This window comes from Pinus tabuliformis, chromosome 2_1 (genome assembly GCF_031772625.1).
Source record: "Pinus tabuliformis cultivar Carrire ecotype Pingquan chromosome 2_1, CPIR1, whole genome shotgun sequence".
NCBI classification, from domain to species: domain Eukaryota; kingdom Viridiplantae; phylum Streptophyta; class Pinopsida; order Pinales; family Pinaceae; genus Pinus; species Pinus tabuliformis.
Genome location: NC_142299.1, coordinates 837,130,576 through 837,144,552, shown reverse-complemented (window position 1 = coordinate 837,144,552; position 13,977 = coordinate 837,130,576). Strand labels below are relative to the sequence as shown.

The following is a 13,977-nucleotide window of genomic DNA, read 5'->3' as shown; positions in this document are numbered from 1 at the left end:
AATCAAGATAAAGTTAAAAGTTATCTCAATCAACCTAATGGAGCATTGTCACCTAACGAATAAAATTTAGAGGTTCTAGGCTAGAGACGTGTTCCGATGTCGTAAAACATAACAACTGTCATTAATTGTCTGATATACATTCCGAGTGTGATACCTCATTCCACATACATAAGTATATTGTAGCTCGTCCATGTACCTTCAGGTATATAGGGCAGTTTTATAGTACGAAAAGTATAAAGGAATGCTCTCATTGTGCGGTTTCACATTAGACAACGCTAACACAGATTGAGCCTCCATGTACTTTCGGGTATATATGGGACGACTACATTAGGTTTCTATCCATCCTTAGGTAATTGAGTCAGCCACCTTGTACGCTGTGATACACCAAACACAAAATTCGTGGAGATTGCCTGCACGTATGTTAAGTCCTTGGTTTACTGAGGCAATATATTGCTGTTCATAGTTGCTTGATAATCCTTTTGCCTAGATTACCCTCTTTTTGTTTATTTCTTTTTTGTAATAAAATCAATCATAATTCATGGAGGAACATCAACCCTTACCCCTCCGTTCACAGAGGATAGCGAGTAAAATGCCTTTACCCCCTGAAGCTACACCTAGCCAGATAAAGCGATCTTGTTTAACGGAATCCACTACAGCATAAACTTCTAGTTCTTCATTTGAATTACCATAGTCACCTATACTGGTAAGTATTGTGACTCTAGTTACTCCTACAATTACTGGTACATTTGTTACTGAAGTGGAATCTCCACAATTACCTAAGGACACTAAAAGTGAACCTAGTGAAACAAAAACCCAAGTTGTCCAACAAGAATTTGATTCTCAACCCAAAGTTGTTCAACAAGAAATTACTTTTGAACTTGAATCTGTTCAACCAAAAGTTGATCCTGAACCTATCACAATTCAATCAGAAGTTACTTCTGAACTAGAAGTTGTTCAAGAAGCCCAACTTGAACCTCTTGTTCTTTTACCAGAACACTTGGATCATGAAGTTGAATAATCAGAAGTTATTACCATATTGGAAGACGATCGACTGATTTATCCTTAGACATCTGTAATTGTTGAGACTTCCCCTTTACCGCAGGAACAAATACCGGAAATTTATTACAGACTTGACGGTGAAATCCTTCCACCTGGTTTAATTTCAATTGAAGAGGAACCTGAAGAAGAAACACCCAGAACTCCAACTTGCTTTGGACCTGGACTTTATCTTTATCCTTATACTTCTCATTTTACTGCTCCTTTTGATCCTGATTACTTTCAGACTCCCGTTGATTCGTTAGAACAATTTTTAGGACATTTGACTATGGTAGAATCAACATCCTAGACTGTGCCATTTGTTACAGCTGCGAAAAATCCTTTTTTGCTACTTCTTCAATGTTTACCACAACTCCCGAGTCACATTTGTATGGTGTTCCATCCGTCCCACCGAGTTACCTATCTTTATCTGGAACCCACTCAAGTGTTGCTTCTAGTCCATGGTCTTCACCCATGTCCTCTATAAGAAATTTACTTGGTTCTTCACTTACCTATACCGAATAGCTTGATCCATCAAGTCAATATCAAGATGGTTCATCTGGTTACCTTCCAATGTATCCTCTTTACACTGGATTACCCCCATATGGAGAAGAATATGCACAATCTCCTTATCCTCCATTTTCGGGGGTGGGGGGCAACCATATGGAAGTATGTCGTCGTCTTTAGGTAAGCCTGGAATGACTGTTTGTCAGTGGAAACCAACAATTTCCATTCAACCAAGGCTTGTGTATCCATCACAACCAATGCAATCTGTAGCAGCAATTCCAACAATAACAAACTTATCCTGGACTTGGCCAATAAGCCTATGCTGGGTTTGGTCAAAACCAAGTTTACCCAGGTCCTGTTCAACAAGCTTATGCTGGGTTTGGACAACAACAAATTTATCCTCGTGCTCAACAACCACCTTATACCAAATTTTCTCAACAAACTTACCCCTATCAAGGTTACGAACAACAGATGCCTTATGCTGGTATGCAAAGGCCTATTGCCCAAGTAATTCCATCTTACCCTGGTTACACTCAACTTGACCTCAATAGAAAATTGCCTTTTGTTGCAACACTTGAATTACCAGATTTAAATCAACTTACCAATGATCCAATTCTTTATGCACCTTGGTGGTCGATGATTCCTCATAAATTGCGTTCCGATATTCTGAAATTCAATGGAAACCCTGTGTTGGTATCTAAATTTGACTGTCCATTCCACTCCAAATTCATCTTTTAACTATCATTCTTGGCCATTTAACCTTTATTATTCAACAATAATCCTTAGAAACTAAGTCATATGTTGTCATTTTCGTTATTTTGAGCTTGGGATTAATATTTGAAATTTTTATATTTAAATGACACTTTTCAGAAAAATCACAGGAAGTTGTAACAACCTGTGATTGCTTTATTGTTTGACATGTTGCAGCATAGGTGGGAAAATTTGAAGATTATGGGAATAAAGTACAATGTAAAAGGATGGTGAAACAACTATTCACTTTCAGTTTTGGAGAAAACAAGTGTCCAGTCAAAGCTGGTCAAACCCAGCCACTTCATCACTTTTTCTTGATTTTTGTGCACAAGATATTTTCCAGTTTTAGAATTTTTGCATAAATGGAGGAACATACCTAAATTCGACCTCCTTGGGATGTAATTAATAGAATATTTTTAGTATTAGATGGAGAAACAATAGTTGTTTTTGTTATAGGATTCACGATAAATAACCCATATGGGAAAACTATGTTTTAGAATGGTTTTTATGAACATATGAGAAGACGGCTTGTGTATCTTTGATTCCAAACTTAATACAAACTTCTTCAGCAATTTTATGTCTCAAGATTTAGCAGATACACTCTTCTAAATCATTTCATAGTGTTCTTGTGGAGTGCTGAAGGGCCCTCACCACTTTGCTGGTACACTTTATCTTTACTCTCTTTTTCTTATTAGCTGCAAATTCGAATTTGGAAATTAGTCATTTCATGTTCAGAGTGAAAAGCTATGTTAGCAGAGTTATCAGTTAAAGAGAACTTGAATTTTTTGTGAAGAGAGAGCCTTGTAAGAGGATTCAACTAATCTTGATCTTGGAATTGATATTTGGATGCTGCTGACATTCAACTTCCAGATTTGTTTGCTAGCTTTAATTTGGAAGGATAGTTCTAGTTTTATTTCTGAAGTGATTTGAGAATGGAGTTTTAAAATTCAAATTTCAGTTTGGTAAATGATTCATGTAAAATATCTAACTGATATTGGTTTATAACACTGCTTATCTTATTCACTGTGTGATTTAAATTGAAATTACTTTGGACTGTTGTGATTGTAAAAATTCTTTGAAGCAATATTCTTGTAAGGGAATGTAGGATTACAATCAATCATCAACACTCTGCTTTTTTTTTTTTTTTTACAGAAACGGTTAGAATGATATATTGATTCTTGGCTGGAATGCCTCAATTCAGATTGCAAAGAGGTAGGGAGTGCTCAGATTTCACCTCGACTAGGAACCATATGAATTTCCCACTAATGAGCCTGCGAATTTTGCCAACTATATTACTTGCAATTTTCTCTATCTTTCCTAATTTGTAGATGCAAACAAACTACTCCAATATTAGACAGTAAAACATTTTTATCAGACAATTAGGGGATGGGATCCCAGCCTTCGTCTCCGTCTCTTAGAAGAACTCTGAGGGGGAGAAGAACCGCTTTATTGGCTTCGGCATCGACTTCTTTGTTGTTGTCTCTCTTTACGTGAAGGAATTCCAAACTCTGAAAGGAATTTGTCAGGGATTTAATTTTGCTCAGTAGTCTTGATAGTCTTAAATCTAAAGGAGAGGAATTGTCCACAATGGCCTTTATGATAGACTGGGAATCCCCAAATATAATTGCATCTTTGATACCTAGGAAAATGAGCAGCTTGAGCCCCTGGAGAAGAGCTGGTGCTTCAGCTTGAATGCTGGTGTTAAAGCCCACTCCCCAAGTGTATCTAGATTCAATTCTTCCCTCTGTGATTTTAATAACACCACCTGCTCTGGAAATACCAGGATTGCCTTTTGCTGCACCGTAAAAAAAGAGAGATTTTCTTGCCTTCTTGATGCAAAACTCAACAAATTTTGCATCCTTAAGATGGATTTTCCAATGTTTTAGCGAAGGGGTGAACCTGACTCTATCAGTGAAATGGAGATCAAGAGAGGCGCCCCATACATCTTCTTGTTCACTGAGATCTGCCCTGTCTAGATGGTCTCCCAAACAGTCTTTTAGGTGGCTTTTAATTTTTACCCAGGTTATCTTGGGATCGTTCTTCTTGTCTCTGAATATCCTTTGGTTTCTTTCCAACCATATGTGCCAGCAGATTAATTTAGGGAGGGCGAGCCAAGCTTCTTTGATATGGGGATTCTGAGCAGTGCCACCAGGGTACATACGCTTCCAATTTGAGAACAGATCTGAGCAGTGATTAGGGGGAGCGAAGTTAATGCTCCATGGAATTAAAGCCTCCTTCCAAAGGTCTGCAACAAATTTATAGAAGAGCATCATATGAGAGGCATTTTATTCATGTTCCCCACACAGCGAGCAGTGAGAGGGTCCTATAAAGCCTCTTTTCTGGAGCCTATCCTCGGTCAAAATTCTATGGTGGCAAAGGAGCCAACAAAAGGAGTTGATTTTGGGGAACGTTGTCTGAGACCAGATCCCCTGCCAGGGCTTCGGGTTAGGCGGGAAATTAGGATACAGAGAGAGTTATCTATAGCCCTGCGAAACTGAATAACACCCAGGTATCAGACCCCATCCCCGAATGTCTGCTTTCCTGCTATTCAAAGGGGATTTTCCTTTTAAGTGGGAGATGAAGGTAGCATAATCTTTGGAAAGATTCAACAAGACCTCTAATTTTTTCCATCTCTGCCAATCGTCATTCTCCCAATGTGATAAGTCCCACAACGTTTTAATAGCAACTCTGTCCATCCACTCTTTCAATAAAACCAGAGAGCGATCATCAACAAGGGGGTCACTGCCCATAATGCGATCCTCCCAAATTTGAATGCGCTTTCCGTTTCCAAGAATCCAGTGCACATGAAGTTTAATTAAGGCGGAGGATTTTTCACACAATTTATGAATCATCGTTCTGGTGGTTATCTTAGGATTGTCCAGGCAGCGTGTTCTCTGCCCACAGAAGTATTTTTTCCACAACGATATTTGAGCCCAACCCGGCTTTGGGGAAATTATCCTCCATAACAATTTTGCACCCAATGCGATGTTTTGCTTGCTGAGATTCTTAAAGTTCAATCTGCCTTCCATTCTAGGTAAGGAGATTATATCCCAACTTAATAAGGGGATTCTCTTCTCATTTGCTTTGCCGCCTTTCCAGAAAATGTTTCTTATATATTCCTCCATTTTTCTCGTGATGCCAATCAGAGCCATCATAGCTACAGCCTGGTAAATGGGAAGGCTGTTCAAGACAGCTTTTATTAGCACTGTCTTACCTGCTAGATTGAGCCAGTTGTATCCCCAGGATTGAATTTTAGACTTGAATTTTTCCAACAGAGGCAGCCAGTCTCTGCTGAGAGCCCTTTTTTGGTAGACAGGGAGCCCCAGGTACTTGAAGGATGACCAAGAAGAGGTGGCTGCAAAACCAAAACAATTAGAAATGGCTTGGAGTGATCTGGCTGAAACATTCCAGCAGAAGATATGACATTTGCCTTTATTAAGGTTGCTTCCTGAGTCTTCACAATAGGCATCCACCACATCTTTAAATCTTTTAGCCAAGGGCAAGGAGGCAGCACCCAGCAAGAGAGAGTCATCTATGAATAGCGCATGGTTTATGCTTTTGACACCTCTTGCGATGTTCAATCCCATTATTTCTTGATTAGATTGCTTTTTATTCAATAGGAAGTTGAGAAGTAAAGCTTGGAGGACAAAGAGAAAGGGGGAGAGAGGGCACCCTTGCCTCAGCCCTCTAGAGGCTTTGAAGAAGTCAGTGGCCCTCCCATTCTCCAAAGGGGCAATCCATGGCTCACTGATACAAGCCTTGATCCAGTTGATAAATTTGAGGCCAAACCCAAATTTGTGCAGGACATCCAACAGAAATCTATGTCTCACCCTGTCAAAGGCGCTTTCAAGATCTAATTTGACGAACATTCCTTTCTCTTTCTGGGCCAAGCTTGAGTGAATTGCCTCTTGGACCAGAATAATGTTGTCCACTATTTGTCTTCCCTGAATAAAACCTCCCTGATTCTCAGGAATAATGTCAGGAAGAATAGTTTTTAGTATGTTTGTTATCACTTTTGTTATCAGTTTGTAGCCTATATTGCAAAGGGAGATAGGACGAAATCTGGAAAAGGAGTTGGTGCCTTTTTCCTTAGGGATAAGGGTCAGGAAAGCCGAATTGGTGCTTCCCCCTATTTTCTGACAAGCTTGAGATTTCCGAACCATTCTGCATAAATCTTTTCTCACTATCTGCCAACAATTCTGCAAGAAATTGGCAGTAAAGCCATCTGGGCCCGGGGCCTTATTAGGCTCCATAGAAAAGAGGGCGATTTTGATTTCATTATTGGTGACTTTTGCTTCTAAAAACTGATTCTTTCTGGTAGAAATCAGAGTGGGAACCTCATTTACTAAAGTTGAAGTATGCCCCTGACCCTCTTTTTCACTATACAGATTTTTGAAATGTAGGAAGGTAGCATTTTTTATGCTTTGAATATCTCTATGGTTGATGTTCTCTTCCTTGATTTTGGAGATGGAATTGAAATTTTTCCGAGCTTGGGCTTGCTTGTGAAAGAAGGATGAGTTCCTATCTCCTACCTTGAGCCAAATCCTACGAGATTTGATCCTCCAATAGTCTTCCTCGGCTGAGCTTGCTTTGAGAAGTTTTTGCTGAAGATACACCTCCTTTTCGAGAAATTCTTTTATGATCTCTTCATTTTCCGAGTTCAGGTGATGGATCTCGAGACATTCTTGTAACTTTTTCCTTTCCACTGCTGGGTTGGGAAGGGATTTTACCCAGTTTTTCAATGCAGCTTTCACTCCAAGTATCTTTTACTAATTGCATAAAAGACTGTTCCTTGACCCAAAGGGGACTGAATTTAAAAAGGATGGGGCCTTGATCCATATGAGTCGAAAGATCAAGTTTGATGGGCCTGTGATCAGATACACTACAAGGGAGAATATGCATTCTAGATTCTAAACCAAGAAGAAGAAAAGTACTTTGAACAAGAAATCTGTCTAACCTTACAACAATATGACCTGGACCGAGTCTTTTATTGGACCAAGTATACTTGCCCGACGTAGGTTTGATGTCGATCATGTCCCAATCCTGGAGCAGATCCTCAACCCATTCTCGCGCCGGATCCCTTACAATGCTTCCTCCACGTTTTTCAGCCAAAGTTAATGTGAGGTTTAGATCCCCAGCAATGATGATGTTTGCTAAGTCTTCAGAGTCTGCCAATCCTCTAATAGAATCCCAGCAGATCTTTTTCTCTCCTGCGCTGATTGGAGCATACACGTTAAAGAGACAGAGGGTCTCATTTGAGTCAACATATTTTCAGCTTTGAGAATAGCCAATGAGTGTTGGCGATCTCTTTAACCCTTGAAAATTTGTTTGCATTCCAGAGGGTGCTCAGGCCTCCTGAGGCACCCCGGGCTGAGACAACTTGCCCTTCACTTCTCTTCCGCAGATTTTTGCCGATATGGAGGAAGGCCTTGTCCTCCATTTTAGTCTCCTCGATGAGGAGTATATCAGGAGATTTGGATCTTATCAGACTTTTAATGGATTCTTCTTTTGATTTGCTCCCCATACCCCTACAGTTCCAGGAGACGATCTTCGTCACTTGCATTTGGAATGGAGAGCTCCTTTAGAGCTCTGGGGTTGGTTTCTGGTCATCTTCGGAGTTTTAGCCAAGAGTTTCTCGAGGGTAGGTTGGCTTCCTTGGAGTTTGTCTTTATAGGTCTCCTGCTCTCTTTTTTCACGGGAAAATTTTCGGCCTCTCAATGATCTTCTAGCCGAGGTTTGCGAATCTCCTATTTCACCTTCTTCTTCTGAGTCCTCCGAGCCTTACACTTGCTTAGCCTCTTCTGGGGATATCTCTTCTGTTCTATCTGCATTACTTTCGGCTTGCTTTGGTCTCGAGGGGGGATCTTTGTGGGGTGATCCTTCATTTTGTATCTCTATTTCTTGGGTGTCCTCTAATGTTGAGCTTAGCTGTATAAATTTATTTCCTTGTTCTTCCATGTGAGGTGTTTGAAGCCCTGAGCCTACCTGGGGAGCTTTACCATTGATATTACCAATTCTAGGGGCTTTGTTTTTGGTCCTTTTAACCTGCGTCCATCCTTCCTCCTTGCCTTTTTCCGCTTCACTATTTTTTGGGCATCCTCTAGCAAAATGGCTGTAGACCTGGCATTTCCTGCACTTGAATGGAAGTTGCTCGTAATCTAGCTTTTGGACATGTTTCCAGCTTCCAAACCTAATCTTTATTGCCTCACGTAGACCGACCTCAAGGTCAACTTCAACAAAGATTCTAGAAAAATCGTATTGGTCTTTACTATTTGCTCGATCAATGAATTTACCCAAGGTGTTTCCGATGTGCTTAAGGGACTCCCAGTTCCAACAATGCATTGGCAGATTGGGCAATCTAACCCACACAGGGACGGTTGTGGGGATGTCAACTGCTGGATCAAAGTCAGGCGTCCACTTATTGAGATACAGCCCCTGAGGGCCCATGAAATAGGGTCCATTACGGAATATCAGATCCTTATCTTCCTTTTCAGAGAATTCAAACAGGAAGAATCCCTTCCCCAGAAAATACGAAGTGACTTTGCCTTTAATCAACGACGCCTAGTTCCTTGCAACCCAGCTCTCCGTGGTTTTGGGGGAAGGCCAGAGTCCAGTGAACTGTCCCACCAAAGCATGCTCAGCCAGAGAAAGGGCGACCTGAATCGGTTTCTTAGGAGGAAGCGAGATCTCAGGGATGTCATCCAAGAATTTCACAAATTTTGCAGCCTCGACTGTTTTCTTTTTTGGAAGAGAGTTCAACAGTTTGATAAAGGCCTCGGCTTCAGAAAGGGGGGGCACTGATGACTCCATTGAAGAAGCCTTAGCTCGATTGGATTGAGCTCACCCAAACCCCAATGGGCATAGTCCTTCAAGTCTGCTCAGAGAAGATGCCCCTGGAGATCTGTCAGAAAAGAATAGGGCCAAAGCACCGCAGGGTAAGACCAGAAAGCCTCGCAGATCGAAGTGCCTCACAAGAGAAAGTCCTCCGAAACAACCACAGGGCTGAGGCAACGGCCTCAGTCACAGGGGATCAGCTGTAGAGCGGCGTTCAAGCGTGCATGAGAAAATCCACAATCTTAACACTCTGCTTTTGTTATTCTGCAACTAGAATTCCATAGGATTTGTTTCTTTTAGATTGATGTTTGAATGATTTAAAAGGATAATAAAGGATATTTTGTAGAAAGCATTGTTAATTTAGTCCATTAGGTAGCCATTAGAATTTTAGAGAATTCTAGATCTATATATTTTAGGTAAGCACCTCTAAGTGTACTTTCCTGGGTTGATAAAAGAATTAAGAGCTTAACTTGCCTTGGTAGGTTGGGACCAAACACCCTACAGAAGACCCATCCAACCATGTTATGACTTTTCATTTATGGTGTTCATCAAACTCCCTAAATGATGATTTAGTTAGACTACGTCTTTTCCAGCGAACACTTGCTGGTTCGACTGCAAAGTGGTATATTGAGTTACCATGATATTCATTTGATAACTTTACATCCTTAGCTACCACATTTTTAACCCACTTCTAGTTACCCATCCGATATGAAAATGGAACGGAACTATTGACCAACTTTAAACAGACTACTGCTACTCACATCTCTGATCATATTCATGAGTGGCGTCGTCATCGTCGAATGGTCAAAACTTATGTTCCTGATCAACTTTTAGCTGAGTGGTTTATAAAATCCTTGTTGCCATCTATCACCAAGGATGTGGCTAAAGGAGGAGTTGTCACTGAAGAGCAAGTAATTGCTCGTGCCCAATACTTAGACTTGATTTACACCTAGTCTGGCATGCTCTATGACAAAATTCCAAATGCACCTAGACTAGCTTTTACTGTTCCTCCACCCCCATCGAGTAAGGACTCTCATGTCGGTGATGGTGTGATTGGTTCTTCGAGCACACAAACAAAAGGTAGACCATCTGGTCAAACACTTTCTATTTCCAATCAAACTTCTACTGCATCTGATAATACTCTTGCTTCCGAAATAAATGCTGTGACATCTGACAAAGGCAAGAATGAAAAGCAAACTAGAAGCAAGAAGAAGGGGAAAGCTAAAAAGAAACAAAACCCTCCCCCTCAAGACAAATCATTCGATTCCTCTTATCTGGCTAGGAAACCTCATTATCCATGTTTAATATGTAATTAGGAGCATTTTACGCGAGGCTGTCCTCACCGCTATGAAGTCTCAAAACTTCTTAAGACTTCTAGTGCATCCATTGTGTTGAGAGATCCTTTTCCAAATTCAGAGACTCATTTGGTTGCTATAGATCATTCTTCCACTTCACAAGTGCTTATGCTATCCGCCTCTAAGCCTAAAATTGATGTTTTGGTGTCTACACGAAGTAAATATTATGGTAATCCATCATTGTCTTCAAATAACCGGGCTTTAGATCAACCAAATACTTCAACTTCTACTTCATCTGATCCTATTCCACCACCTATTGCACTAGAGTTAACAATAAAATTACCTAAAGGAGTTGTACATAAGTCTACATTCAACCCTCGAGCTCGAGCAACGCAAAACTATAACATAGTAGAAGATTTGGCTCAGTCACCTTCTGCTATGTCGACGCTTGAGGTGCTTCAAAGGTATCCCTCCCAAAAGCAGGCTTTATTGTCAGCAATTGGTGGAATTGATCCAACGGATTCTAATCTTGTGGTTTTTAACCATGCGGCACATATGCCACAATTACTAGCTCAATTAGGTTTCTTAATCCAAGTAAAGGATTTGAATAAACTCATTCAGCAAACCATTGTTGACGAGGGTGTATCTACTTGTGTCATGTTGATGAGTTGCTGGAAAACACTTGGCTTCCCAACTTTGTCATGGTCACCTGCAATTTTAAAAGCTTTTGACGGTCGCACATATACGCCTTGTAGAATTTTGTGGGCAAGGAAAAACGTGAAATGAGATAAGTTTGGAAATCCTGTCCTCCTCAACCAACAAACAAACATGGTGGATTGAAAGGGTTTGTTCTTTATGGAATGGTGGGTGCTAAGGATCCCCTACCTCTTACACTTACAATGGAAAAGGTCAACGTAGAGATGCGATATCGTATTGATCAACAACATCGAATTGGTCATCTCCATTCTTGTCAAAAGAAAGTAGTCCAGGCCAGGCCAGGCCAGCCTAGGTAACCTACAGATAGAACTAGGGGGAAAAACTGTAAATGTTGAAGTTGAGGTTGTTGACGGACCCCTTGACTACAACATTTTGCTAGTAAGACCTTGGGTTTATGCTATGGATACTATGGTTTCGACATACTTTCATATGATCACTTTCCCTCATAAAGGTGTAATCACAGTAATTGATCAACTCGGGTTCTTTTCCTCTAGTTCACAGGCTACTGGAAGCATTCCATTAGTTCACGAACCCTGATATCTCTTTAGAACATTGGAGTAGGTCTCTTCAAAGATCCTTCCCTAATAGGTACTTTTTCGCTACCGTCACCATCACAAATGGCGGAAGTTGCAAAAGTTGAGACTTGCAACGTGATATCTTCCACTTCATTTGATTCATGGAAGATTCCCAATAATTCTAAAGATGATATGCATAATGAAACCATGTCGCTAAGCCCCATTGAGCTTGCATAACAATCAATATTCTTGGCTTATACGACAAACCCAAATCCATTATCACCAATTGTATGGGTTGATCGTTCGTTAGAATATGGTACTTCCTATGATCCTTTTTCACGTACATTTTCTACTGATGAAGGAATCATCCAATCAATGATGACAAAAGAAGAACCAATGGAAGATTATCATCATCGATCCCATCTTCTAGATCACATAGAAGATGTTTCAAATGAACCAAATCACTTTTCAATTGTTGATTTCCTTTCAAATTCTGTATTTATAGACATAGTCGATTCTGAACGAAACTTGTCAAATATCGAAGAAACCATTTCTATCGACATTTCAACCAAACTTGGAATTGTAGAGAACATCCATGTTGGCAAATCTTGTTCTCTGTTCGAACTTGAAACTTACTGTGCTCTTTTCCGTGACATATTTTCCTAGTCATATGAGGAAATGCCAAGAATTGACTCTAGTATAATTGAACATGAGATTAAAATGTATCCTGATGTCAAATCGGCACGACAGCACCTCCATCCTGTTCATCCAAAGAAGGCTGCTACCATAAAAGTAGAAATTGAAAAACTGTTGCACATTGGTTTCATTTACCCTGTTCCTCTTACCGATTGGGTTTCCAATCTTGTTCTTGTCATGAAGAAACAAAGAACAATACAAGTGTGTGTTGATTATAGGGATGTTAATAACGCTTGTCCAAAAGACAACTATCCCACTCCCTTCATCGACTAGATAATTGATGATTGTGCTAGATGTGAAATATTCTTATTTATGGATGGTTTTCCTGCTATAATCAGATCAATATTCGCCTAGAAGACCAATATAAAATTGCTTTTATTTGTCCTTGGGGCACATTCGCATATAGGAAACTCCCTTTTGGTTTGAAGAATGCTGGGGAAACCTTTCAGAGGGCAATGAATTATACCTTCCATGACATCAAACACATTTTTCAACCCTACCTAGATGATTTACCTGCTCATTCATAGAAACAGGTTGATCACTCACAACATCTGAGAGTTATATTTTTACAGTGCCGACACTGCAAAATTCGACTCAATCCACATAAATGTGTATTTTGTGTTGGTTCTATTAGTTTTCTTGGTTTCATAGTGTCTAAAAAAGGAATTCAACTCAACCCTTTGAAGGTTAAGGAAATTCTTGATCTGCCTCCACCTTCCAATTTACTACAGCTACAGAGACTCCAGGGGAAGGCTAATTTTGTAAGGAGTTTCATTCCCAACTATGTTGAAATGGCTAAAGGATTTAATCGTCTCTTGAAAAAGGGGATACCCTTCCATTGGGACCAGGTTGTGCAAGCTTCCTTTGATGCTCTCAAAGATACCCTGATTCGAGCATCATTAATGTATACCCCTAATTATCAAAACGACTATTTCTTGTATCTTGCCACTGCAGATACAACCATTTCTATGGTTTTAGTCCAAGAAGAAGATGGGAATGAACATTCGATCTATTATTTGAGTCACAATCTCAATGATACGAAAGTTAAGTACTCTTATGTCGAAAAGTTATCTTTGGCTACTGTTCAAGTTGTACAAAGATTTTGCCACTATATCCTGCTCCAAAAGACCATTGTCATTTCAGATTGCAACCCTATGACATACATTCTATCACGTCAATTGCTCGGGGGAAAATAATCAAAATGGATCGTCATTTTGCAGGAATTTGATTTGGAATTCATCAAATCCAAATCAAATAAATCTCTAGTCTTCACCGAGCTTCTTTGCGACCTTCCCTCAACTGATATCGATTCAACAATGGAACCATCAATTCCAGATGAGTCTTTGTTTCTGATTTCGTCATCTGACCCGTGGTATAGAGATATAGTTATCTATCTCTAGACCCAAACTTTCTGGCCTAAAACCTCTCGCTCGCAACAACGACGTATTTGTTACCAAGCCAAAGATTATCTGACAATTGGTGACACTCTTTACCGTTGTGGTATCTATACGATTTTACGGAGGTGCCTCACTCATGAGGAAGGTGAGAAAGTTTTGAATGATTTCCATTCTGGTGCTTGTGGTGGACATTTATCTGGTTATGCTACCGCACAAAAGATTCTCCGTGCT

The 13,977-nt window shown here is 40.1% G+C and overlaps 1 protein-coding gene across 1 annotated transcript; it reads right to left on the bottom strand.

The window, feature by feature from the left end:
• Positions 1-3,671: 3,671 nt before the first annotated feature.
• LOC149203257 (uncharacterized) lies at positions 3,672-4,451 on the bottom strand. Its single transcript, XM_089401810.1, has one exon. It carries the CDS (start codon positions 4,449-4,451, stop codon positions 3,672-3,674), a length of 780 nt encoding a protein of 259 aa, XP_089257936.1.
• Between the last annotated feature and the right edge of the window lie 9,526 nt (positions 4,452-13,977).